We start from the raw sequence: 27,290 nt of genomic DNA on the forward strand, positions 1-27,290 counted from the left end.
TTTCTGTCCCTTTACTTTTTACTGCAGGGCTGTTTTCCCCCTCCTCTTTTCCACATTTCTCAATTACTAGCATTTATTTACTAATTTTTTCTCTTATATGTCATTTTCCTTCTTGGAGTGGTAATGGAAAGGGCTTGTTGTCTGAGTATGTCCAGGTCGCAGATTGATCTTGGGTGTGTGTTGTCATTTCAAACAGTATGTCATTGATACGTGACATTTTTAGATTCTGTGAAATTGAACAATATCCTCACCTTGCATCAATCGAAAGAAGAAATGCAAGTGAGGAAGGAAATGAGGCATGTTTGTGTATAGTGTGTATCATCCTTAGTCTAACTGACATCTGGCCCAGTTGTGGCACACATCTCCCACATTCTTCTGGCCCACATACAGTCCTGCCTGGACTGCCAGTAATAACTGAACCTGAGTGTGACTAAGGTAAATGAGGGCCACATCTCAGGGATGGCATGGACCACATCTGGGCCTGATAATGACTGGAAATGACTGGCCAATGATGCTGTTCGGAGATGTAGAAACACAGCCCATTATAACATAACCAACCAGGAAAGGTGGAAAAAACAGAGAAAATTAGAAATGTGGCATGGGAAAAATGCAAAGTATATTTATAAGCAGTGCAGAAGTAGTGTAGTGGTAGTATTTAAAGTGCAAGTGATGAATCAGCCACGCTGACATATGTTTGCTTATCCCAAGTAAGTTATGATGGCCAAGTTATTATGATGGCAAATAATTAACAAGAAATTGCATCACAGACATGCTGAAGGTATATCTGACGTCATTTAGAAACACATCTCAATTGGATACTTTGTCTACCAGAGACCACTGAAAAATGTATTTTTTACTGTAAAATGTCCACATCAGTACATAGCTTAGTCACCATTTTTAGTAACCAAATTTAGGTGATCCTTAAAAAAAGGCCATTGTTGTTATGACTTGAGTTACAGAAACGTGTCTCTCCTGCAGTCTTCATTTTTGCCATTTCATATCCTTTCATACATATTAACAATATGTTTGCATACCTGCAGCTACACCAAATGATTATTGTATCATTGCAAGAGTTAGTTTGATAATATGAACATATTTTGTAGGGTTGAACTTAGGTCTTTAGGTCAGGATAGTATACAAGTTAAGGAAAATCTTATTAGCAGTTGTGTGGAGAACATAATCTCTAAAGAACAGCCTCCCTAAATGAGATGGCAGAAGATTTAACAGAATTTAGATCAGCAATATATTGGCTGAATATGTCACGTTGATTTGGATTTCACATAGCCTATGTCCTCACGATTGTTTCCCCCTGTTCAAACACACCTAAGGCCAGATGATTGCATATATTTAGAGGGGCTATCTTTTAACCTCCAGCAACATGGGAACCAAATGGTGTAACATCATTTGGTTATGTCACAAAAATTGAATAGTACCTCATTGTCACTGTGATGGGGGAACCTGTTTTACATTCACAGGCAAATTACTAACGCTATATTGGAGGTGGAGGAGTCTCTTTTAAGGAAAACATTACCTCCTTTAGGTGGCTGCCTCAGCTGGCTGTTGCTATACGTTGACAAGACACAAACACTGCGCTGTTGCTTTAAAAGGGGAGGGGGTCCATCTGTGTGTCTGTGTGCGCCTTTGCAGTCAATGGCGGCCCACTCTTATAGCTGTGGTCTGTGTACAGATAACCAGTCACCCCTGGCTGATCATACTGTGTGCATTCTGTATTAAAATACATTGGCACACAAGCCACATCAGCCTGGATTAAAGAGGTTTTAAGAGGGGCTCCAAACGATGCTAACGCAGCTCTTTTAAGTGTTTGGACCATGCATTAACACATACCAGACGAGGCCTTCATTATCAAGAGCATAAAGCGTATACGGTGATACTGCCATGCCTGTTTGATCAATCAATTTCCTTTTTCAGAGATGTTGCCTGTTTTAGAGATCAATACGCAGCGGCCTTTCTTTCTTTTCTTTTTTTTTTTTTTTACATGCTGACATGTGCAAACATATAGCATAGGCTGTTTTCGCAGACAATAACCCGGGCTGTCGTGACCTACAAAAGAAATTGCCTCATGGACCACTGGGCAGAAAGAGAAGCCAGACAACAAACCGCGTCGGTTTCACGGATCTGGGCAGCACACAGACACGCCGACGGGGCGGGCGGTTGGTTATGCGGTGGGGAGAGTGGGGACAGAGGGGGGTGGGAGGAGGAGGAGGGGGGTTATTGCCCTTACTTTCTCCGTGGACCCCGGGCTGAGCCGCTCCAGCAATCTACACAACACCACTCCATCTTTCAAGGATGTCTGCAGAAATGCTTCAGGATCCGAGATGGTCTTCTTCGGCGATTCCAGAACCCCGAGCGTAATCAACCATGTAACCGTCTGTTCCGCCGAATTCATGTCCAATCACAACAGATCCTATTCAACAAAGCGGCGGTGTGTGTGTGTGGGGAGGGGGTATCTTAAAGCTTGCTGCCCCGGTTACGCTGTCATCTGTGCGTTAAAGAACAGACGCATAATTAATCCCAAAAAATGATGCATGAGATGTCGATGAGAGAGAGACCTCGGGTTGTGCCTGGCGGAAAAATCAGCAGGTCTGGTTTCCTCCCTTGAATGGTGTGTGTTTCCCCCTCTAACCTGGCAAGCTGTCAAGTGCGGTTCGTTGTGATGCGTTAAGGCAGCGGACTGCATAGGCTACATGCGCATCGCAGCCGCCAGACACTCATCCATTGGATGACATCACACAAGAGGGACAAGCCAGTCCAACCAGTAGTTAATGGCACTTCAGCATGACATGAACAGGCTTTCTCTGTGTGGCTTTGCATATCCTGCGCTTTTATCCGTTTATTATCACCACGCCACAGGCTATCTGTTGTTATCTGCTGTAAGCTGTGGTGTTTTGGACAAAACTCAATTCATAAGGGGTTAGCAGGAGAGCAGGAAAGTCTGGTATAAAGAACCAGTTTCGATACTGTCGCTGTCTTCAAACTGGACATCATTTAAGTAAAGTGTTAACACAAAAACGAGGTAGATAATTTAATGAAAACAGCTGGGTTTCAGTCATGATGAGCTACTTTACCATGAGAGCAATGGTTCCCAATAGGATACATCAGGGGCACAAAACACCATTAAGAAAAAATATTTCTGTCATACAAGATTGTTTTTTTTTCTTCTCTCACTCATTTCTTGCTTTTTCTCGTAAATACTTTAACATCTTCATGCATCTAAATCATTCAAATGAAACAATCTGAAGAGGGAAACTGCGTCCACACAGAGGCCATAACCTGGGATGTAGCGTCACAAGTACACATTACATTGTCTTAAGGTGCAACAACCAAACAAAAAAGGTGAGGAACCACTGCATCAAATGATCCACTCGTGTTTTGTAATTTGATATCTCAGCCTATACCTGCTACAAACAGTGACACACAGGGGTAAACTCTTTCCCAGCTATAGAACTAGTTTTATTCAGCCTTAGCTGCATGTTTTTAGACCGTGGAAGGAAATTGGGTGCACCTGAAGGGAAAACCCCAAAGAACAACACAAAATATCAATTCCCAGGACTGTGACCACAAAGCCATCAAGATATATTAGAGCTGAAGTAATTAGTTTATAGGCGGTTTTCACTTACATTTTGACTAGTCAGTGTGTAAATTGGTATGGAAGAAATACAAGGGAGCACAATGTGACTGTGTGCATATTGTGTCCAAAGAAAAATAAGCCATGTAAATTACATATCACAGTAAAACAGGGGCTTGTGGTGTAGCACAGTACAGCTTCATTTCTCACACTGGCCACAGGGTGGAGCTCTTTGCACACTGCATCTACTGATCTGCTCTACTCACCCACTGATACATGGAAGTTGCCACCATCAGAGTCATGAAGCACTTTCTCTGTGGCTTACAGCATTACACAAACAGAGTAAACTGCAAAAGTCAGCAAGTATCCTTACATGACCCCTATGAGATTCATAGTAATGATGCTTTCAGTTTCCAAGTTAATTATCAAACTGAAAAGACCAAGAAATGTCCATAAAAGACACATTTCAAATGCACTTTTGTGTGTTAAAATGCTTGTTAATGATCTAAAGAAGTGTGTGGCTCACATTTAGGCTCTGAAAATAATGTGAAAGTGAAATGGTTGATGTAACTTCTAATATGGGACTCTTTATAAAGGTTTTATTAATTATAATAATGATAATAATATAATACTGATAATAATTCATCTGCTAATACTTTATAAATAAATTACAAGCCATTACTTACAAATTAAAGTTGTTGGCTAGTGTTTATCCTCCTCTAGCAGGTGTCTTGCTTTGTCTTGTCTTTACTTTATCAGAAGGACCCCTGCAGTAGACTACCACTTCTGTTCTGGGGGAAAACTACAAAACATCTGGTCAAAAATACATTTATAATAACTGGTGTAAAAAGTCTTTATTGATAACTTGCTAATGTTTAAATTCCAATTCCATCTACTAACCTTTGCCATTGGCTTACTAGAAAGGGAAACACATATAACTACTTATTATTGATGAAGAGAGACACCATGAATATTCATCAATAGTTTACCACTATTTTTAACCCAAGTAAAAGTGATTTTTCACAGTATGGCAACCCAAAATATTTTGTTATTAATGGTTTATAACTGAAACCACTAAAGAATGATTTAACTATTAATAAAGCCATTAATTGCAGCTTCTAAAGTCTTTAGAAAAGGTGTTTCATCAGGAAGTGGTACAATATTATAGCCCCTCCCTCTACCTGCAGGAATCTGGAATACCCACCTGATCTCCATGGTTACTAGAACAAGCTGCAGGGACAGACAGCTTAGCTCAGGCCCACTCAGTTTCTCCCAGCATCTCTCCATCTCTGCCGTTTAGACTCTGAGTGTGTGAGATAGAAAGAAGGAGAGTGAGTGTGTTGTCAGGAAGACTGACCCTTGAGGCCAGCCACTTTCTAAACAGACAGTGTCGAGGGATGTTGTTGCGCCTTTGAGGTCCCATCACCATGGGTCTGTAACCAAGTGTGCCACTGTGTGGCTGTGGAGACTGGCCCCAGGCATTTCATATCCCTCCATTCCCAGTTCATTCCCACATTTCTACTCTCTTCCACAGGAAAATGGTGCTATTTCTCTAGTCTCATTGCTTTGAGAGAGTATATGAAAACGATTAAGAGCTTCTGTAACACCAGGACCACATGCTGTGAAGCTGTAGGCCAGAGGAAAGCCACATAAATTAACCTGTCACACACCAGAACATCCCACTGACTTGCACTTAATAGTTATACTTAATGTATTGGAAATAAGAGTTGGAGGTGAGAGTCTAATCATTTGCTAGTAGAATTCAATTCCACTTCCATAGCCTTTTTAAATGCACCAGAATACACTTCGGTAAAATTGGAGCTAAAATGTTTTGCAGCTCGAATCGGTGTCCCTGCAGGCTGATGGAAAGGATCAGGTCTGGTACCTGTGTCTCTTACAGCACAGCTTTGGAGTGGAAAAAGTATCTACAAGCATTAGTAAAAACATGTTTTTCTCACAATGTCACTGGTGCATGAAATCAGAAACATTCAAATTATACTGACACAGCTCACAACAATAAGCTTTGTCTGCATCCATGTGTCTCCTCAGCTAGGACATCTTACCTCAAACAATATGTTTCACATTAACTGCTTTATTAGGATTTATCGTCATGCATAAAACGACCTGTTATCATCTACAAATTATTTTTAACTCCAATTCTAAGATCTATGAATTGCCCAGTTTTTTACTATACAATGAAAAAGCCTGATCCAGCAAGGACTTAATTTATTGACAATGTTAACACGCTAAAAAACAAAATATGTCACATATAAGTGCTTTCTATCTTTCAGGGTGAGTGTGTGGCTTATCTTAGACAAACACTCCACTTCAATGAGCAAATGCAAAACGCCAACAAAAAAAGGAGGCATATACAGAGTGAAACTTCCCTTTGAAACACGGAAACACACAGGCCACAAACAAAACTGTACAGTCTGTACAGTATGCACCCACACACTCACACGTTAACTGAAGAAGCAATTGCATGAGTCCTCAGATGTCTTTCATGTGTCTGTCTTTCAAATGCGCATTCACCCTGATGAAGGCGAGAAAACGTCTGGTATAAATAAAGCATGGTGTACTGGAGAAGAACTATACGACGTGTTTTAATTTTGATGGACTTGAATTGAAGCTCACACGGGTCTGCACCGTGCTGTGTGTGCGTTTTTAAAGCAGATATTTGTCTTTTAGATACAAACACATAAAAATGCAGGCAGGTGCAAAGAGTATTCTTTTTGCCTCTCGTCAATACCTTGCAGATTATATGAGTGTCTACATCTACACTACAGGGTATTCACATAAACTTATCTGGGACTGCCCCTGTGTTCACTCTATGACAGGTGCCATAAACAAATTAGGGAAACTGTCGTGTCAGGGGTTTGCAGCCCAAACCACATTCCAGATTCAATCAATTGAAGAAGCTCACCATCCTGTCTTTTTAAATTATATGTCGCTGTTTTAGAGCATAATAGGCGGTTATAAGGAATGTGGTGTCACCTACATGGTCCTCAAATCAATTCAGTCACAATGTATGAAACTCCTTGTGCCTCTCTCTCCTTCTTCTCTCAGCTTTCCCCCAGAGCCATCTGAGCTGGGTAGACAGGTCATATTTTATCATGACAAGGCAAAATCCATGCAACCCAGAGTCACTTTGCAGGCCAGAATACATAAAGCAGAATAATGGGTGGACTAGGCAAGTACAGGATGCCAAGATGTAGAAAGGTGCAGAGGAAAGTACATACATTTTCTGTAACTCTACAAAGGAGGATTACATTTTGTCTGTGGACACAATATGCTTTCAGGCAAAGAGCCGGCTAAGTCAGCTATAGCTTTATATATAGTAAAGAAGTAAATATAATTTCAAAAATACATTAAACTAAACTACAAAGGAAAGTAAGTAAAATAAAGTCTATTTTCTTTTTGTTAACAGAACAAACTCAACTCAAGATCCACTTATGCCATCAGCACAGTCATTTTTTTTCAGTTGCTATAGAACTGATGAAACTAGAGGTTCAAATGTTCACCATGTTGACTTAAAAGTTGGGCTTAAATGTTAATTGATGACCTTGAAAAAAGCGGCTGACAATCTTGCAGGTCCACTTGCACATTAGTTTTGGGGGGAAAATGTTTTCACAGTTTCAAGGTCACCTCACTGAGAAGCACTACAATAGAGAGCAAATGTTCTGTATCAGGTGAGGTTCGTGTAACACAACAGATCTAGCTGGGTTGGGAAATCAAACTTATCCTAGTTGTGAACAAAAGTCCCTTTTATGACACTGAGAGATATCTTAAAAACAAGATTGACCAGGTGTTTGACTTCGCTGCAATGTAGTGCAACCTTTGTTTTGTTTTGTGTTTTAAATGTTAGCTTTAACTTGCTAAATCTTTTCCATACATCTCAAAGGAAGTCACATTTGTTTAAAGGTGCTCTAATCATCTACTGTATATGAACAATGCAACTGTGTTTGTAGTGATGGGCCCACAGATTTTCACCTGACTCTCTGCTGTGTGGAGTTTCAGTTAACGTAGTTTTGGTTTTGCAGCAACTACACTGTTTTAGTTCACTCTCTCAGCTCTCATCAACCTCAGACGCAGTAGGCTGGCTGTTTTCAGAAAAAAACCTCAGATAAACCCACTGTACACTACCTGCACAGCACCAAACAGCAAAGGTTTACAACTAGTTTTTGGAATGAGTGGCACGTTTAGAAGCTAGAGAGTGACAGATTTCTTAGTGAACAGGATAGTTGCGTTTTTTAGGTGACCAGAAATGTAATTCCAACTGAATGCTAATGTTGCTACATGTCTATTGGATCACTGTGGCCAAACAAAATTAATTAATGCAAGTTTAGGGGGGACACTTCATGCAAATGTGTTCATCAGTGATGCTGCATTTCGAATCACATACTTCTGCTTTTGACTTTCAATACGTACTGCAGTATGCATACAGTTGGGCCATACTGCTTGATCTATTATTGTGGATTCTGTCATTGCACTGTCAATACGCTGTCTATGCTGGTCTATGCTCTTTCGGTGGCTCAGTCAATGTAACATATCTTCCACTGCACAGAAGACTGTGGGTCACAATAGCCAGAAAACCATGCTGGTTTGCATACTGCAAAATGTGACTTGGAGTTGTAGGACATCCTGGTACATTTGACGTACTATGTATTGGGACATACAAAATCTTTTTTTCTGGCATACTAAAGGTAGTGTGGGTATCAGACCACAGCGTAAGTGATCATCACAGTCAGCACATGCTAGAGCATTGATGGTGTCATGTAACGATGTCTCGTTCTTTGGATATTCAAAAGTTTTTCAGAGTCTCAACAATCACCAAAAATCACCAGGGGTCTTCAAAGCTGAGTGAAGTAGAGTTTTATTAACCCGAGACCAAATACACAGACAAAGTCTATGAGAAATAATCTAATATTAAGCATTAGGTGTGTTCTTTTATACCCAAAAACTGGGAGTGGAAATACACAACTCCTATGGCCTCATCCTTACTCTTCCAATTGTTATACCTCAATTTTTCTGACACTATTTTTCTTTGGTATTTCCCTTGGTTTCCTACTTCATTCTATGGAATCAGGCTGTTCCTTACACCAATATTTCCTTATCTGCTTAGCACTATTTTCTTTTTTTTAAACAGAGTATTTTCCTCATTATACACTTTCAGTAACTCTGGCCTTAGTTTTTTTTAAACAAAGTTTCCTTCTTGATATATCCCATTATGTTCGATTTCTCTTTTTACTGCATTTAAAAAAAAAGGGGAAAAAAGTGTTGTATATTTGGTTACATGATGTCTGGTTACATTTCACATCCATAGGGTTTACAATACAGTAAATTCAATTGATAAGTGCACATTCAATCAGCTGATATAAGAGTATGAATAACATACATTTCCAACCACTTATCATGATCCCTTCACATTTGATTAACATCTAGCAAATACAACAATCATTATCAGTAACTACTTATCTTCATTTTACTCCACAATTTGTTCTGTGTAGTCGAGTGTATGTGGGGAGCATAAGAGTCAGAAGAAATGAAAACGTAAAAGCAGGAGTGCATGTAAGCTATACAGTAGCTAATTTATGTCATTTTAATTGTGTCATGAAATTGAAATTAAACAATGTTAGAATAGTTTTGGTCTACTGTATAAAATGTTAATCAGGTTTTATTGTCAAATACAATCATACACACAGTACAACATAGTGAAATTGGATCTGTGCATTTAACTCGGCCCTTAGGAGTAGTGGACAGCCATTGTGTGGAGCGTGGGGACCCACCCCAGCTCTGCATTGGCTTGGTCAGGGTACTCACAGGAGAATTAACCTAATATACAGGCTTTTTGGCTATAGCCATTACGCGTGGTATAAGGTTAGTGTTAGCTCAGCTCGGCCGGTAATGCTTAGTTACCATTTCCTCATACTAACCTTGTCAAGGTTAATATTACCTCATACCAATCCTGTAAAAAGGAGGATGCATGTGTGTTTATTCTAGGTTAGAATGAAAAAGTGTTATGGCAGGCTGTCCAAATTAGGACTGGGTACATGTACACAAGTACATGTGTACTAATATTTTAAATAGACAACCTGTGGACATGTGAAAAAAAGGAATGGGTAAAGAAAAACAATAGCCAAACTGTTACCAAGCAGTTGCAGATATGGTCGAACAGTCACCCCCCCCCCCTTCCAATATGAGTAATATATTGGAGGTGGGGGTGGGGAGGGCACCAAGATATGATTGTCCTAGGGCCCTCAATGTGCTGGGTCAGGCCCTGGCATATGACTGAGGGTCATAAAGCTTTACTACAGCCTGTGTATTAAGCAGCTCTGAGTGACATCCTAAACACGCATTTGAAATTACAAATACAGCGGCAGTGTCGAGCATCCACAGGGCCAGTCGTGATCTCAGTCGGTGCGTGAGCTGCGTGTGTGTCATCTCTGACGTTCCCGGTCCGCCTACATCGTCCTCTGTCTCCCTCAGTGATAGACAGACTCTCCAGCAGCAGCAGCAGCAGCAGCTCCGCGGCGGGTTGACGAGTGAGCAGTCGGTCTGTCAGCGCTACGGAGCGGAGGAGCATCACATCCGCTGCTCGTAACGAGCGTCCTCACTGGCATGGACACCAGAGGAGAGCACTGACCATCCCGGAACCATGCCTACTGTCCTCGGTGGCAAAGGGAAACTTTCCATTGTCTCTTTTTTGCTCCGATGCGCATATTCTCAGGTGAGAGGTTGCATAGAGTATGCTTATAAAACGTATGAGTTGTTTTATTATTTTTAAATGAAACCTTGATGGATCAGTGGCAGTAGTTTGAGTGAGTCTTTGATTGTTTTGCAACAGATAAAGAAATATTCTAAGTTACTTTTTTTTTTTTTTTTTACATACAGAAGCTGAAGGCAATCTGTATGAACATTCATCCTTTATTCAAATGAATGAATGAATAAAATGAGGGGATAATTCCTACAGGGGCATGCATGGTTTTGTGCTCCTTGTAATTCTTCAGTTTGCAGGTTTAATCTAATTGTTTTAAATGCATTCTCATTTGGATAAAGTGCACAATAAGCATAGCATCTAGCTTCAGTAAATTAAAGATACTTTAAGAATGTAACAGGTGGTGAATAGCCTGGTTGCCTTGCATGCTGCTTGTTGCAGGTGTTATGATGGGTTGTGGTTTGTTTGGCCCCATGGGGATGCATTCATCAGGGTATTGCACCAGAGATGTGGCCTGTGATCATAGTGAGCATGAAAGTGTGAAACACATTGCACTTGATAATATTCATACTAATAGGGCTGTAAGTGCAAACTGAGGAAGCCGTTGTTTTTTTTTTTGCCTGTGCACCACCACAGGGAGGTAAAGTACTGGCTGTCTGTGTTTATGTTTTTCATCGAGTGCCTACAGCCTCATAACTGCCTTTTGGCTGTAATAATCAGACAGTTTTCACACACACACTGTTTTCCCTCTGCAGGCTTAGAGTCCAGCAGCTCAGACACTGACCTTAGTGAGTCATGCATGCAAAAAGAGACGGTATCACACACACACACGCATATACACATGCAGAGACACCGCACTGCACACATATTTTCTGCTGTGAATACTTATGCTGCACAGATGGCACAGAAGACAAAGAGGAACATAGAAGTAAGAAGCAGATCACTGAAATGATAACAAATGGAATCTAATAAGTAAAGGAGAGTAAATGTCTATAACCAAGTAGGAAGACAGTATTAATGGTAATTGTTCAGCAAATGAGGCTCATATAGAAATACAGAAATTCACAATGAAGAAAAGTCTAAACTAATGAAGACAAATAAACTGATACTATTATGCCTAATGTAGGATTCTATTATAAACACGGAACTGAGTGAAACATCTTTTGCTACGACTTTGTGCCAATGCGTAGGTGGATTGTCTGATTTTACACACACTCAGAATGAAACACCTAAACAGAAAGCACCTACTCACAGTTCAGGAAGTGCGAGTAATGCAAAGCATTGGTCTGTTACCTTAATGCTTGAGCAACACGGTACTCAGCTTTCATGCCATAAATTTGAATTGTGACCTGAATTGTGAAAAGGGGAGAAAGATGCGGGAAGGAGAGAGCGGGGTTGCCTAACATGAATGGAAACAGAAAGTTGCTTGCAACAGAATCAGCATCTGTCTGATCATCTGCAGCTGTGATTTCTAAGATATGAGTCACCAACAGGCATCAAGCTCCTCTCAGCTCTCACCATTACTGTGCATGTGTGCATGTGAGTGTCACAGTGAAGTGCTGCACTGAACTGCTTATATTACAGCAAAAAAGGCGGGAAGAATGAGTGCAGTGGTTGTTTTTGTGTGTGTGTGGGTGTGTGTGTTGTATGTGTGTGTGTGTGTGTGTGTGTGTGTGTGTGTGTGAGAAAGTGTGAAAGTGTGTGTACGTGTCTTTGAGACTGAGCAAGGAGTGGTGAAAAAATGAATGCATGTATGCACTGTATATGCAAGTGCATGTGCACAGGCATATTTGCTATTTATCTTGCATCAGTGTGCACTGAATTTTTTAACTGTAATTGAGATCCTCAAACTTGGCTTGTGTGGAGAGTCAACTACAGCTGACTTCTCTTTCTCCATGCGCCCTGTCCAGATGATAACCGGACACGTGAGGTGTCACAAAACTCAGTCTCAACTTCCTTTGACTCTGTCCTCACTCATCATCACCTCTGTCCTTCTGTTCACACAGGTAACAAGAAGCCAACACAACAGCTGTGCCAAAGATATTCTGGAGGTGAGGACTTACTTTTGATTTTTGAGCTACTTTGATTTTTATGGTGTTTTTTGTTTTCATTATTATTGATAGTAATGGACCAATAGTCCAAAACCCAAAGATGTTCACTTTACAATGATATAAGACAGAGAAAATCAGCAAATCCTCCTCCTGGAACAGCTAAAACCAGATCTGCCTGGAGATTTTTCCTTGACAATTGTCATAAACGATTAATCATTTAATTGACTAACCCTCTCAGCTCTACTCTCACAGATATTTGAGTCTATGCTCAGTGGCCCTGTGGTTTCTAAGCACCTTTTATTCTATATTGGAGGTTTTACAATGCAGAGGATAACTGTGTCCTGTCACTTGTGTGGGACGGAGAGGGACCAAAAGCGAAGAACATGGAGTGGGATGGGAGGAAGATAGCAACACATAATGCTCCACCTGGGAGGCCTTGTTGTTGTTGGAGGAGGAAAGGAGTGGGGGCTTGTGCTGTGTCCTTGGTGACTGGGGAGGAAAGATAATGAAGTGAAAGGATGAGCAGAGAGAGGAAATACTTGCCCTCCAGGGCTTACTGTAGAGAGGGGGGGAGAAGAGGAAGAGAAAACCTTTAGAGTCAGCTGTCAGTGTTCATAAAAATGTTATGAAAGCAATGAATGAAACTGAGAATGAGCCTACTCCTATTAGCTTTAAAGAAATAGTTTGACATTTTGGGATATACATGTATTTGTTTTTTTGCTGACAGTTAGATGATAAGATTAATACCATACTCGTGTACAGCTACAGCCAGGGGAAAGTTAGCTCATCTTCATCAGAGCCAGTCTACATTTTTCCGCTAGTTTCAATTTTTATGTTAACCGCCTGTCGACTGTAGCCTTATATTTAACAGACAAATATATGAGTGGTATCAATCTTCTCATTTAAGTAGAAAAAGCATATATCCCAAAATGTTGAACTATTCCATTTGTGTTAGACCTCAACAGTTCCCTCTCTGTTACTACACATGCTGACATGCACTCAGCCCGCCACTCATCCTCTGACATCAGAGCTGATAAAACATAACCTTTTCCAGAGCTTGCTCAATATTTAAGCAGTCAAGCAACCTCATGCCCTCCTTCACCCAGTGATCGTTACACACATACATACACTTATACATACACACACCAACCCCCGTGCTTCCACATTATGACACAGCTGAGATCACGTTGAACTGGTATATTAACAGTACAAAATCAGGCCATTTTGTCAGCATCCACAGGGCCTGGTTTGTCTGTGTGACTGCAGGCAATCTAATCAGCAGAGATTATAATCAGAGCAGGAGCAAAGACAGTGTACTGTGGATCCAGGGCTCTCCCCATGTGGCTGGTTTCCTCTCAAGTGCTGTCTAGAGAAAATGAATAAGAAAGGTGGTATATTGTCATAATAGTCCAGGTGTACAATCATCTGTAATCATCACAGACTCTTCCATCTTCCTGCAGAGCGAGCAATGATATGTACACATGTACACAGAAAGACGCAGTCACTGTCAGTCAACTGTAAGTGGTAATCCACCACATGTATTTGAAATATGTTAGTTAGTAGATGAAGTAAAAGATTTATCATGTTTTAGTAAATACAGCACTAAGAGCACACATACTTCTGCCAAGCCTGCCTAATCCACTAAATGTGTTATTTTAATAGAAAGTCACGCTTATCGGGAGATGACAGATGTGGCTTTTGGACAATACCTAAATCCTGTCCTATCCCTAATCCTAAAAAAGAGAGCTGGACCCATGAGTAGAGAGTTATGGCCATAAAAATGATCATATTGCTTTGGCACAACCTATAGGTGAAATGGCATCAACTTTTGCAGGATTATTAAACTCTCCATCCACTCAAAAATGTGTTTTATTTTATTGTTGCTTTACTTGGATGTTTGAGCTTCACTGTGCAGAGTTTTCATGCCAAAGCTTTTCTCACATTAATATGCAGAACGTGTAAAGTTTCTCAGTGCCCACCTTTAAGACGTACCTGCAAACATGGCTTGTGACATCATAACTAGTTGTGAGCCAATCGCAGTCCAGTGTGCATCTTACACAAATGTGATGTGGAAACTTGATGCCTCCAGTGCACAAACACTGGGGATGAACAATATTTGCATATTCATAGATTCCAGATTTTTTTAATGACGGAGTAGAACAAGATGTTGACACACCAAGCATGTAATACACTAGACTAACCCACTTTATTGGAAAAACCATATCAGACACATATTATTTTTCAAAACAATATTTCTATATTTTGTCAGACATGTCTGGAGGGGATCTTTAAGTTTTGGTCTGTGTCCATGTTAACTAAATTTTGCTGCAGTTGCACAGCGCGTTCAAGGCTTAAAAAACTATTTTTAGTTACGGCTAATAAGAATTATCATAATGTAATGTATTGATTTTTTAAAATGTCAATCCATTAATCTTTTAGTCAGCACATGTCAATAATAATCATAATTAACATCCCAAATTAAGCGAGCAAGAAGTGATTTTCTAAAATTGCTTATTTTGTCTGAGCAATAGTCACACCATTGACTTTAGTTCATACTCTTTAAAGTGTAAAATATTCAAATCTGCAAAGTGATTTATAATGTCTACCCTTACTATGAGCTACATAATTGGCTATTGTACCCCTTCAACTGTACTGTGACTTTACTATTCCACTGGGGACTGATGATTACTTGTTGTGTTCTGAGCTACTTGATGTCTTCCACGTTCATCTCCCAAGGGCCGCCTTACAAGCAACAAATGTTTTGATAAGCTATCTTATGTTCTGGTTCAGTGACTGCACACCTTTGAGATTGGCACCTTTGAAAAGCTCAGCAACTCTACAATATAGTTATACTGAGATCTAACCTCCTGGAACTCAAAATCACACCAGCTCATTCTGTGTAATTTGCCACATGTTAGTCATACAGTGGCTGCTCTAGAGGGCTAGGGTCTTTAATTTACACATACCACATACAAAATATGTCTCCAAAAGAAAAAAAAAACCTTTGATACATTGACATTTTTGATTTAGAATATACTTGAAATGCTTAGAAAAGAAACAGATTAAATGATTGCACAGAAATCTTGACATCACTGCAAAGTACACACTCACACACTAAGTATGTCATACACTATACACATATACAATACACTATACACATACTATATATGTGAATGTAGGTTATCATAGTCACACCAAGCAAATACACTGTCCCTGGTGTGCAGGAACAATGCTGGTACCAAGAGGCAGCTGTCATGTGATGTGTTCTCTGCACTGTATGTGTTGAAATGGGAGACATAAGTTACTTCTAAATGAGAGTATGAAATATGTTCTAATGACAGATTTAGGATACCTGTGGTTTCTGTATGTGAAGACTATCAATCACAGTGACCTCTCACAATTCACCTCTGACCCCGCCTTCTGTTCTACAGGACATGACTCAGTCCTGGCCGTCCCAGCAAGCCTTAGGGGGTGACCAGACCCAGCGAATTCTCTACAACCATAAGGTATGTGTGTATTTGCGGTTTGTCTTTAAAGATTAATCACTAGATTTTTACTCCAACTTTTTGATCTTCTTCTTTCCCAAGGATGGAAAACATTCGACTACACAACAAAGGCAAAGTATGTGTTCACTGACTAGTATGTTTGCATCTGATATGTGCAATCGTTTATAAGTGACTATTATGTGATTTTTTAATTGTTTTTGAATATGCTCCCTCTCCATTAGATCGGGGGGATGTTCCACTACGAATGACCCGTCACCCTCACGTGGCGCCTCACAAATCGTAAGTGGATATGAGGAAACATGATCCAGTGAAGGTCATTAAACCTGAACTATGGCTGTGGCACACACACAGACGATAAAATCAAACACAAAACTCATGTGTTCTTCTAAGTGATTTTTGTATAATTACTTACAAATCATGAACATCCTCATCTGTGCAACCTCAAGGAAAGGCTTTTACTAACAGAGAAGCACGGTTAGGGGAAAACAGGAATATATGGTCAGTCAGCACCGCTAACAGTTTGAGTGTTTTAGGCTAAATAACATAAGAGAGGTCAAAGGTCAGTTGACATTCTTGAAAGCTGTCAGCAGAGACCGATGAGCTCCTGTTTGTTAACTCTTTACATCCTCTTTTTAATGTGAAACACATGTTCAGTGGTGTAAAGCCAGATGAGTGTTTCAACATTATCACACAGCCTTTGTTATGTAACACAGCGGTTTTATATGTTGTGCAAAATTTTGGGGGAAGTTTATTTCTCCACAGATATTCAGTGCTTTTTGCAATGTATTATTACTCAAAATTGATTTTGGGTTATTATTACCTACGGTTCATTTCAATTCCTTAAATGTAAAATTAGCTAAGGCTTTGAGAATTCAGTCATCTTTGTTTTCGAAGTATAACTGGTTTGCAAGGTTTATTGGAGGTGCAGATGTACTTGGGTGTGTAAATATAACTTTTTGCTTAATGTTTAGAACATTACATACAAATTATCATACTGTAGAAGAGGCTGGCACAGTTTTTGTTTTGAAAAATTAAAAGCCTAATGACACTATCATCATACATTATTTGTTATTTTAGCATACTGACACTATCATAATACATCATTTGTTATTTTAACCTAATGACACCATCATCATACATAATTTGTTATTTTAGCCTAATGACACTATCATCAAACATTATTTGTTATGTTAGTGTGGTGGTTGATAATGATAAAAAGGACACTGTCAAGACAAACTAAATTAGTCCAATCGAATAAATCTACAATAGGATGTCATTTTCTGACCATTTGTTTGTTTACAGGATGCTTGCTGATGACCTGAAGCTGAGCAGTGATGAGGATGACACCCAAAGGGTAGGTGACCTCTCTGCATCTTTTGCTGCAAGCAGGAAAACAGATGACTACCCTTTATGGCAATTTGTAGATAATGTTGCATGATGTTATTGGTTCCTTAATTAGTAGTTTTAACCTCAGCTGAACACATCTTAATGACAGACAGACGGAGAGCGTGTGAGAGGTCAGAAAGAGAAAGTGTAAGGGAAATCAACACAGGGACTATGACTGTAGTGTTTGGCAACTCGTGCTGATAAAAGTTTTTCTAGGAGTACACACACACACAAACATGCTGGTTATTTGCTACTGATTATAGTAAGATATCAAGCAGCAGACGCATCAACTATAAGAAGTTGTTCACTGAGCTGCTGCTGAGGATGATACGTTTCTGTTATTTTTGTTTTGTGCCCCTGAAGGCGACTGATGAGTCAGCAACCTGGGATGGACACAGGTAATTTAATACATCTAGTGCACATATTGTGTATATGGGCTTTGAGTGTTTTTGCATGTTTGTTTTTCTGTATACAAATGACTTAGCTGTGTTTGCCATGAATAACTACAGTTTGTCTGACTCTGTCACTGTGACACTGTGTGTGTGTGTGTGTGTGTGTGTGTGTTCCACTTGGCCGTGTACGCATACTGACCCCTCTCTGGTGTTTGTGTGTGCTGACTGACAGCCTGTCAGCACAGCGAGTGCACACACATGGCAGGCGGGTGAGACATTCCAGCTCAGACTCCTCAGGCTCAGACTCCACTGCTGAATCGGTGAGCAGTAGTTTTCATTCCAGGAGCTCCAGCCCAGAAGCTCACCCAGATCCTGCATCGCCTGCCAACACTCAGCCCCCGTGTGACAACAAGGAGGTACCAATTCTGAGCCACTACTTCCTCCTCTGCTTTCTGTCTGACCTGTCCATGTCTGACATGTCTGTCTCTTCCTTTGGTTGTGCGCCTGCCGGGTGAATCCTCCTCAAGGAGTGGTGGCCTCAAGGCAGTTGGCGGCAGGTGTGGGGAGGGACAGAGGTATAAGGAATGCATGTGATTTGGAGAGGAGGATGGGTGGTGGATGAGGGCAAGAGGTAGCTTTGGGAATTAGTGCCTAGGTGTCATGTCAACCGGCTGAGCATTAAACAGGAAAGCCCTCATGAGGTGGGAGTCATCAAAACTGGAGTCCACGTCTACTAGACTTCCGTTCCCTTTTAAAACATTGGTGCAAAAGAGAATGTGGACTACTTATATTTTATTTTCTCAAATAAATATTGAATGTTTAACTTAGAGCTCAGGTGTAGAGCATGGTAGGTATGATGGGCTCCATAAGGAGTGGGGCATTGTGGGGGTTGGTTTGAGTCTGGTGCTATGTGGGGAATGAAGGGGAAACCTGCTCCTCTTTTATGAATGGAAGGGCCTGTACACTGCATTACTAAACATGCACTACATTGGGCCCCTATAGAGAAGGAGGGAGTGGAGTTTGTGTTTGGGGGTGGGGATGGGGATGGGCATGTGGGGTGGTGGTTGGTGTACACCATGTGTTTTTCATTTACAAGGAGTGTTTGAGTGTCTCCCAAGAAAGAGATGGGGGTTGGATTTGTGGAAGCAGCAAATCCAGAGTTCCAGGTAGAAAGAAGGAGGGAGAGAGAGAGGGAGGGACAGAAAATAAGGAGGGAGGGCAGCTGAGACGGTACAAGAGATGCAGTGTCTTCTCTGGAAAGAGGGCGAGGGATGTGGGGCGGGGGGCTCACTGTTTGACTTGAGGAGTGGAGGTTTAATTTAGCTCTGGTCAGCTAGGAGTGAAAAAGAGAACGCGAGACAGAGAAAGAGGGAGTAGGAAGGAAGCTCGCTCTGCAGCTGTAAGTATCCTTTTCGTTGTTTTAATTTAAGTAGAAACTCCTCTCTCTCTCGCGCACGCTCTCTCTCTCTGTCTGTCTGTCTCTCTCTCTCTCTCACTCTCTCTCGTGGTCTTCTAATTCTTATGGTTAGCAGGCCAGTTGTTGAGCAAACATTAAGTGAGTCATTTGGCATAATTGGATGGGGGTTGCGCTACTGTAAGCACAGATGTGGACTATAGCAACAGGAGTCAGACCATATAGTAAGTAGGCTGCTGGAATGTTGGAATTTTTATAGAACTAACATTTTTTAGACATGAGTCATAATCCAGATTTGCTATTTGAAGTTTGGATAGTTTTTAGAGCAGCTGAGTCAGTGAAGTATCTGTAATGTGCAGTGAATATAGTGCATTTTAAGTGGTTCTATTGGAATGTGCAAATGTTGTGGTATGTGCACAATTGTTTGAGATATGTGTCATTCCTCACATAGTGAAATATAACAGTGCATTATGTGCTTAGTCCTATTTCTCAGCCAGTACTGGATGTGAATGAATGTCTAAGTGTAAAGCTCTCAGAACTTTTTGAAATTCATTTAAAATTAATCCAGTTAAATGGATTAATACCTGTCACGTGTCTCTGTTCTTCCCTCAGACCAATCACCCCTCTGCTGCCCAGTGGCAGTTGGATAAGTGGCTGAAGAAGTCCCGGAAAAAAACTGCCATCGGTGAGCATTATCCAGCCCAGAGCATTCCAGGACGCCTGCCCTCTCCACACACCCAGCGAGCCCCATCTCCAGCTAGGTGCTGGGACAGCAATCAAGAATACAGCCCTAGCCAAAGCCCTATTCCCAGCCCACAGTTCAATTACAGCCACAACAGCAGCCCCTTACCGAGCCCCGGGTACAGCTTCTGCCCCAGCCCAAGCCCATTCCCCAGCACCTGTCCAAGTCCTAGCCCTAGCCCAAGGCACAGTTCGATCCCCAGTCCAGTACCAAGTGTTTGCCCCAGTCCATGTGGGAGCCAGAGAGCTAGCCCTAGCCCTAGCCCTATACCCCTAGGTAGAGATCCTCCCAGAAGCCCAAGTCCCAGCTTACCTCCTTCCAGGGTCCGTCACTACCCCGAGGTTCAGAGTCATCATCAGCTGAACCGAACGCAACCTAGCGCAACAACCACTCCCCACAGGACGAAAAGTAGGTCATGGTTTGCTACGTTGCCTAACACTGATTCCAAGAGCAAGCCCACGAATAGTACACATCCTCAGTCACCTCATCCGCACAGGCCTAAGTCTAGACCTGCACAGGACCACGACCAAAGTCAAAATAAATCCAAGGCCCCTGCAGTTTTGGACTCTAACAATAGTCAAAGCCACAAATGTAGACCTAAGCCTAATTTTCATCCAAGCTCTAAACAACTTGTTGAGCCTCCCAAAGCCAAACAGACAACGCATTTTGGGCAAAATAGTTTTTTGAGCAACTCTAAACACAAGAACCGGCCTACAGTTCAACCTAGGTCACAACATAGTCCCACAAGAGCAAAGAATTTAGCTCCCAGTAGTCGTGAAACGAATCCTGGTCACAGTTCTCATTCCCAATCCACCTCTAAAGCTGTCAGTAATTCTAATACTGGGTCGAACTCTAGATCCAGTCCTAACCTAAAACCTAAGGCTACAGCCCCAGCTCCTGTGCATGGTATTCAAAGCAAAACATCACAGAAGAAACCCCAGTCCAAGGAACGGGAGGTAGGCCATAGAGAAACTAATCTAACCCAAGCAGAGGGGAGAAAACACGAGAGAAAAGAGGACAGACATAAGCAAATCGAACAAGGGAAACAGGAGAGAAAGGAAGACAGGAGGCTGGCGGAGGAGCAGCTACTGAGACGTCCGTGGATCCAGAGTTCAGAAGACGAGGAGGAGGAAGAGGCGGAGGGAGTAAAGGAGAGGCAGAGGAGGAGAGAGGAGACAGAAAGAGCGGAAAACAGAAGAAGAAGGGAGCAGCAGCATAGACACGAATGGCAAACAGTCCAGGCCAAAAACAGACTGCCTACCAGCGTCGAGCGACACCACCTTCAAGACGACTCACAACACCCAGGCAGGACAAACAAGGGAGGGAGAAGTGAAAAGGAGAGAGTGTCACACCCAGACCCTTCACCCGCTCCTTCACGTACCCTGACTTCTCATCCACCATCCTCCTCATCCTCTGCCTCTTCCTCTTCAAATTCAGATTCAGAATCTGAATATCAAGCGCAAATCACCAAAGTTCCTGCAGATTCTACTTCCCACAAGAGACTCACCCAGAGAGGCCAACGAGGCCCAGGCAGAACTGACACCAACAGACCGAAGGTGGTGCACCCAAGTGGACCCACCTCAAGTAACCTAAGTGAGGGACAGCAGAGTGAGGGGAGGCAGAAACTTTACACCCTGGTCCCATTTGGGCGAGGTGACAAGGCCACAGCGTCCTCTCAGCGCGGGCTGAGAAATCTAGTGGTACAGATTGACCTCTGTCTTCTCAAAAGGGTCCCAGACAGCACTACTAATTCCCCTGTTAAAAAACCTTCCTCTTTGTCCACCAAGGACAAGCAAACAGAGGCTATGAAACACCTCTTTATGCCGGACACTGAGACGAAAGACGGCAAAAGGAAACGCAAGGTAGACAAAATGAATATTTACTTTTCTTCTCGTTTAAATGTGATGTGTGTGTTCTTCAATCCATGCTCTTATGTCTGTTTCTGTGTCTGTTTGTGTGTATATGTATGAACAGCTGGAGAATGGTGTGTCACACAAAGAAAGCAAGAGGAGTATTCCTTATACGAATGACCTCTCAGGCCGCACAGAGTCTTCATTTCATGCAGCTGAGCACAACTTTTCGACCGTGACCACACACAATGGGTAAGAAGGCATGCAATGTTAATTTCCTTCATATATGCACAATCATACTGTATGCACAAATATGTCTATTTCTGTTTAAATATTTCTGTTTGTTTGTGCTTGCAGGTACTTGGAGGAGTACTTGGATAGTAAGAGGCCATTGTCACCCCTGTCTCCACTGTCCGACAGCCCCGAGTCCAACAAGCTGTCCAACAAAACAAAAAATGCTGAGGTGCATCACATCCACAATCATAAGAACAAAGACAAGAATAGAGATTCTGCTGCAAAGGTAATACCAAAATATATCAGTTTACTCGATCCCAGCCTTTTTACTTGCCGCCTTTTGGTTTATTTCTACTCTTTTTGACCTGTACACTCAGCCTAAGATGGAGGTGGAATGTGTAAAAGTGTCAGGACAGCCCCAACCACCTTCTGAGTCCTGGGGCCCTGCAGGACACAGGGGGACCATGCCAAACCATGAAACGTGAGCAATCATACATCACACAGTGAATCACTGCACAGCCCACACTGTTTGTTGTTGGACAGATAAACAGAGACATGGGTACTGTGACATGTTGATGACATGAAACACTGTCTGTACTGTCCTTTCTTTTTCCATCCTTTTAGTACCCACCATGCTGAGTACTACTTACATGAAGCCAAAAGGATGAAGCATCGTGCAGATGCAATGGTGAGTCTGTGATCGTTGACTAAATTTGTTAATAGTGACAAAGAATGTAGATTTTAGGGACACACAATTGTTGGCTTACATGAGACTTTGATACAGTGCATTCAGGAAGTATTCACACCCCTTCACTTCCGACACATTTTGTTATGTTACAGCCAAAATTGATTAAATTCCTTTTTTTCTCATCAATCTTCACACAATACCCCATAATGACATAGTGAAAAAGGTTTTTTAGAAATGTATTTATTAAAAATTTAAAAAACTGAAATATCGCATGTACATAAGTATTCACACCCTTTGCGATGACACTCAAAATTGAGCTCAGGTGCATCTTGTTTCCACTTTTCATCCTTGAGATATTTCTACAACTTGATTGGAGTCCACCTGTAGTAAATTCAATTGATTGGACATGATTTGGAAAGGCACACACCTGTCTATATAAGGTCTCACTGTTGACAGTGCATGTCAGAGCAGAAACCAAGCCATGAAGTCAAAGGAATTGTCTGTAAACCTCAGAGACAGGAGTGTATCGAGGCACAGATCTGGGGAAGGGTGCAAAAAAAATCTGCAGCATTGAAGGTCCCGAAGAGCACAGTGGTCCCCATCATTTGTAAATGGAAGACATTTGGAACCACCAGGACTCTTCCTAGAGCTGACCGCCCAGCCAAACTGAGCAATCGGGGAAGAAGGGCCTTGGTTAGGGAGGTGACCAAGAATCCGATGGTCCCTCTGACAGAGCTCCAGCGTTCCTCTGTGGAAATGGGAGAACCTTCCAGAAGGACAACCATCTTTGCAGCACTGCACCAATCAGGCCTTTATGGTAGACTGGTCAGACGGATGCCTCTACTCAGTAAAAGGCACATGACAGACCGCTTGGAGTTTGCCATAAGGCACCTAAAGGACTCTCAGACCATGAGAAACAAGATTCTCTGGTCTGATTAAACCAAGATTGAACTCTTTGGCCTGAATGCCAAGCGTCACGTCTGGAGGAAACCAGGCACCTCATCACCTGGCTAATACCATCCCTACGGTGAAGCATGGTGGTGGCAGCATCATGCTGTGGGGATGTTTTTCAGCGGCAGGAACTGGGAGACTAGTCAGGATCGAGGGAAAGATGAACAGAGCAAAGTACAGAGAGATCCTTGATGATAACCTGCTCCAGAGGGCTCAGGACCTCAGACTGGGGCGAAGGTTTGCCTTCCAAGAGGACAATGACCCTAAGCACACAGTCAATACAACGAAGGAGTGGCTTCAGGAAAGGTCTGTGAATGTCCTTGAGTGGCCCAGCCAGAGCCCAGATTTAAACCCAATTGAACATCTCTGGAAAGACCTGAAAATAGCTGTGCAGCGACGCTCCCCATCTAACCTGACTTGAGAGGATCTGTAGAGAAGAATGGGAGAAATACCCCAAATACAGGTATGCCAAGCTTGTAGCTTCATTCCCAAGAAGACTTGAGGCTGTAATCGCTGCAAATGGTGCTTCAACTAAGTACTGAGTAAAGGGTGTGAATACTTATGTACATGTGATATTTAATTTTTTTTTTTTTTAAATTGCAAAAATTTCATATGGGGTAATGTGTGGAGATTGAAGAGAAAAAAGGAATTTAATCCATTATGGAAAAAGGCTGTAACATAACAAAATGTGGGGAAAGTGAAGGGGTGTGAATACTTTCCGGATGCACTGTACCTGTTTAATCTCATTTTCAAGCAAGCAAAACTGTATTCATATTGCGCATTTGATTCCAGAGGTGATTCAGTCACATGTTCAGAACTCAAAATAGAACAGAAAAATCATAGAATGAAGCAGGTTGGATCTTTAAAAGGTATTATCTTGGACTTGGAGTTCATATACATTGAAAGAAGAAGAGGAGAGTGAATCCACCAAATTGTTAGAAAACACCTGCGACAGACCTAGGTTAACTGTTTCTCCATGTACAGTTTTTGTATTAAAAGGATATTATTGCAGATTTTATATATATATATATAAAAACATTTTTTATATTAATATATATATATATATATATATATATATATATATATATATATATATATATATATATATATATATATATATATATATATATATATATATATATATATATATATATATATATATATTAATATAAAAAATGTTTTTATCGCCAACATATCTCATGTGCAGACCCAAACCAATAATAAACTGATCTACTAACAAGTATTGCCCTTGTATCCAAAGCCTATTGTATTCCTCTGTGCTGTAGACTTCAGTTTTTGTCCTGAAAACTATTAAAAGCACATCAGTGGGCCTCACTGTTGCACTGGCTGTCATGAAGAGTTTGGGCACACATTTGTTTAGAAATGTCTCCAAAGGGCAATAACGACATTCACATTTTCAGTCTCTGGAGAGTAGTTTTGTGTAAGGCATAACTACAGGCACCACTGCACATGCAGTGGAACACGGTTCAGTTTACAAAGCTTAGTTAGCTTGTTTTGCTATATATCACACCTCTTGACTTACTAAACTGTACATTTCTCAAAAGACTTTAGAAAAACTTCATCAGGCTTTGCATACACAGATAATGGTTAAAGTAGCTCAAATCATTGTTGGTTTGGATCTGCACATGGGATTTGTTGACAATAAGAAGAATACAGAAACTTGTGAGTCATTTCTTTTAAGCTATGCTAATCTGTACACATTTTTTGAGTATATTGATCTGAAATAAATAGACTTCCAACTATATCCCACTTGTTAAAATACATTAAACAAACATATTTCCAAAATTGAGTATTTATTTAACCTTTACTACTTCATTATTGTCTTCCATATTTGCCTATGTTGGATGTCTGTTTTCCAGGTGGACAAGCTTGGAAAGGCTGTGAATTACGTTGATGCTGCTCTCTCTTTCATGGAATGTGGGAAGGCAATGGAGGAAGGGCCACTTGAGGCAAAGTCTCCCTATACGATGTACTCGGAGACAGTGGAGCTTATAAGGTGAATTACACATTCAAAGCACAAGGAAAACATACCAATACATCCACACGTGTATCTACATGAACTGCAGCTCCACCGTTAACAGTCCTGTGTCTTAAGGTACGCAATGAGGCTAAAGAGCCACTCCGGCCCTGGGGCCAGACAGGAGGACAAACAGCTGGCCGTTCTGTGGTGCGTATGTCATCTCCTATGTTTATGCCACATCTATCATCACACTGAAGGACCTTCATTTTGAGGATGATTTGTGGTGCGTCTGAGTCTCTTTTACTTGAGCTTGTGTGTATCCACAGTTTCCGATGCCTTGCCCTCCTTTACTGGCAGATGTTTCGTTTAAAGAAGGACCATGCATTAAAATACTCGAAAGTACTGCTGGATTATTTTAAGGTATATATGAGAACAACAAACCTGGTTTTTCATGTATATGGAGACATAGTTACAAACATTGGATAAGACTTTTTTTTTTCAATTTCTAGAAAGTGTTTGGTTGAATGTAAACATCTGGATTTGATTGACTTTTAGCTTTGCTTTTGGTATCATTACAGAGTTCTCCCAAAGTGCCTATAACACCACCCGGTTGGAATGACACTGAAAAGTAGGTGGATAGTATATTTGTATTACAGGCATTACTCTCATTTACATTCATTCCCGCTGCTGAACCGGGATTGAACACCATTGCTTTGTTGTATGTGTTTCTATTCCCAGGGATATCGGAGGACCCCCTTCTTCGCTCTCACCCAATGCCAAACACCTCAGACGAAGTTCACATGGGGGCACCACCTCTCCCTCTCATATAAGCATTCCCCAACGTATCCACCAGATGGCAGCAAATCACCTGAACATTACCAATAGTGTGCTGTACAGCTATGAGTACTGGGAGGTGGCAGACAACCTGGCAAAGGAGAGTAAAGGTAAGGAAGTGGGAAGGTCATCAAAGCCACACAGGTGTTAACTAATTTACACATGCAATTAAACAACATGTATCAAATGTATATCTGTTTTAACACTGCTGACAAACACAAGTTTTAAGAGCACTGTCTTTCTTTCTCAATAGAGTTCTTCAACTACTTGAATACTTTGTCTGGGCCACTGACGCTTCACAGTAGCATTGCTCATGCAGTCCAGTACACCAGACAGGCTCTCCAGTGGATCCGCATTAGTGCCAAACTTAACTAAATGTCCACCACTAGATCTCCAGGCTTCACTTAGAAGAGACAAAGCCCTAGATCATTTCTATGCAGCTGACAGGACAGCACTGATACCTACTATGCTGCGTGAAATGCAGATGGATGAAAACCTTTGGAGCCTCCCATCCGTCATCCTTATAGGATTGTGGGGTGCTCGCCTCCCGAGTCTTACTGTGTGCAAAGCCTTCTGAACCACGACCCTGCCTGTATGGTCATTTTATCAACAAAAATGGAGCGATCTTTGGACTTCTCACAGATGAACCACATGCACCTTCTTCCTCATCCACTACTGGATTAAACTGAAGAGTTGCGTGGGTTTCAAGTTATCATTTGCCAAATGTCCCATGGTGACAGAAATACAACTCGCATACATGGACAGCCTTTTTCATACTTTTGGAAACAATCATTATCCAGTGGACTGTTTCACTGGGGCCAATACAGGAGAAAATGCTGCAAGACTGACCAATCCTGTACCACTTTTTCCAAAGTTGAAAGTTCGTCTGCATTTTTTTCTAATGAAGGTTTTGATTACTTAAATTTTAGATCTTTAATATTTTCACTTATGTTTTTTACA

The 27,290-nt window shown here is 41.4% G+C and overlaps 1 protein-coding gene across 1 annotated transcript; it reads left to right on the top strand.

Annotated features, from left to right (window-relative positions):
- The first annotated feature begins 10,231 nt into the window (after positions 1-10,231).
- On the top strand, positions 10,232-26,742 carry aff3 (AF4/FMR2 family, member 3). Its single transcript, XM_062431209.1, has 19 exons — positions 10,232-10,313; positions 12,308-12,352; positions 15,784-15,858; positions 15,940-15,973; positions 16,080-16,137; positions 17,161-17,212; positions 17,608-17,642; positions 17,869-18,052; positions 19,663-21,654; positions 21,767-21,894; positions 22,000-22,162; positions 22,254-22,357; positions 22,501-22,564; positions 25,396-25,532; positions 25,632-25,703; positions 25,823-25,916; positions 26,075-26,124; positions 26,235-26,440; positions 26,584-26,742. The coding sequence occupies exons 1-19, from the start codon at positions 10,242-10,244 to the stop codon at positions 26,703-26,705; spliced, it is 3,687 nt and encodes a 1,228-aa protein (XP_062287193.1). The 5' UTR covers positions 10,232-10,241; the 3' UTR covers positions 26,706-26,742.
- The last annotated feature ends 548 nt before the right edge of the window (positions 26,743-27,290 follow it).

The sequence above is a fragment of the Scomber scombrus genome, chromosome 13, assembly GCF_963691925.1.
Source record: "Scomber scombrus chromosome 13, fScoSco1.1, whole genome shotgun sequence".
NCBI classification, from domain to species: domain Eukaryota; kingdom Metazoa; phylum Chordata; class Actinopteri; order Scombriformes; family Scombridae; genus Scomber; species Scomber scombrus.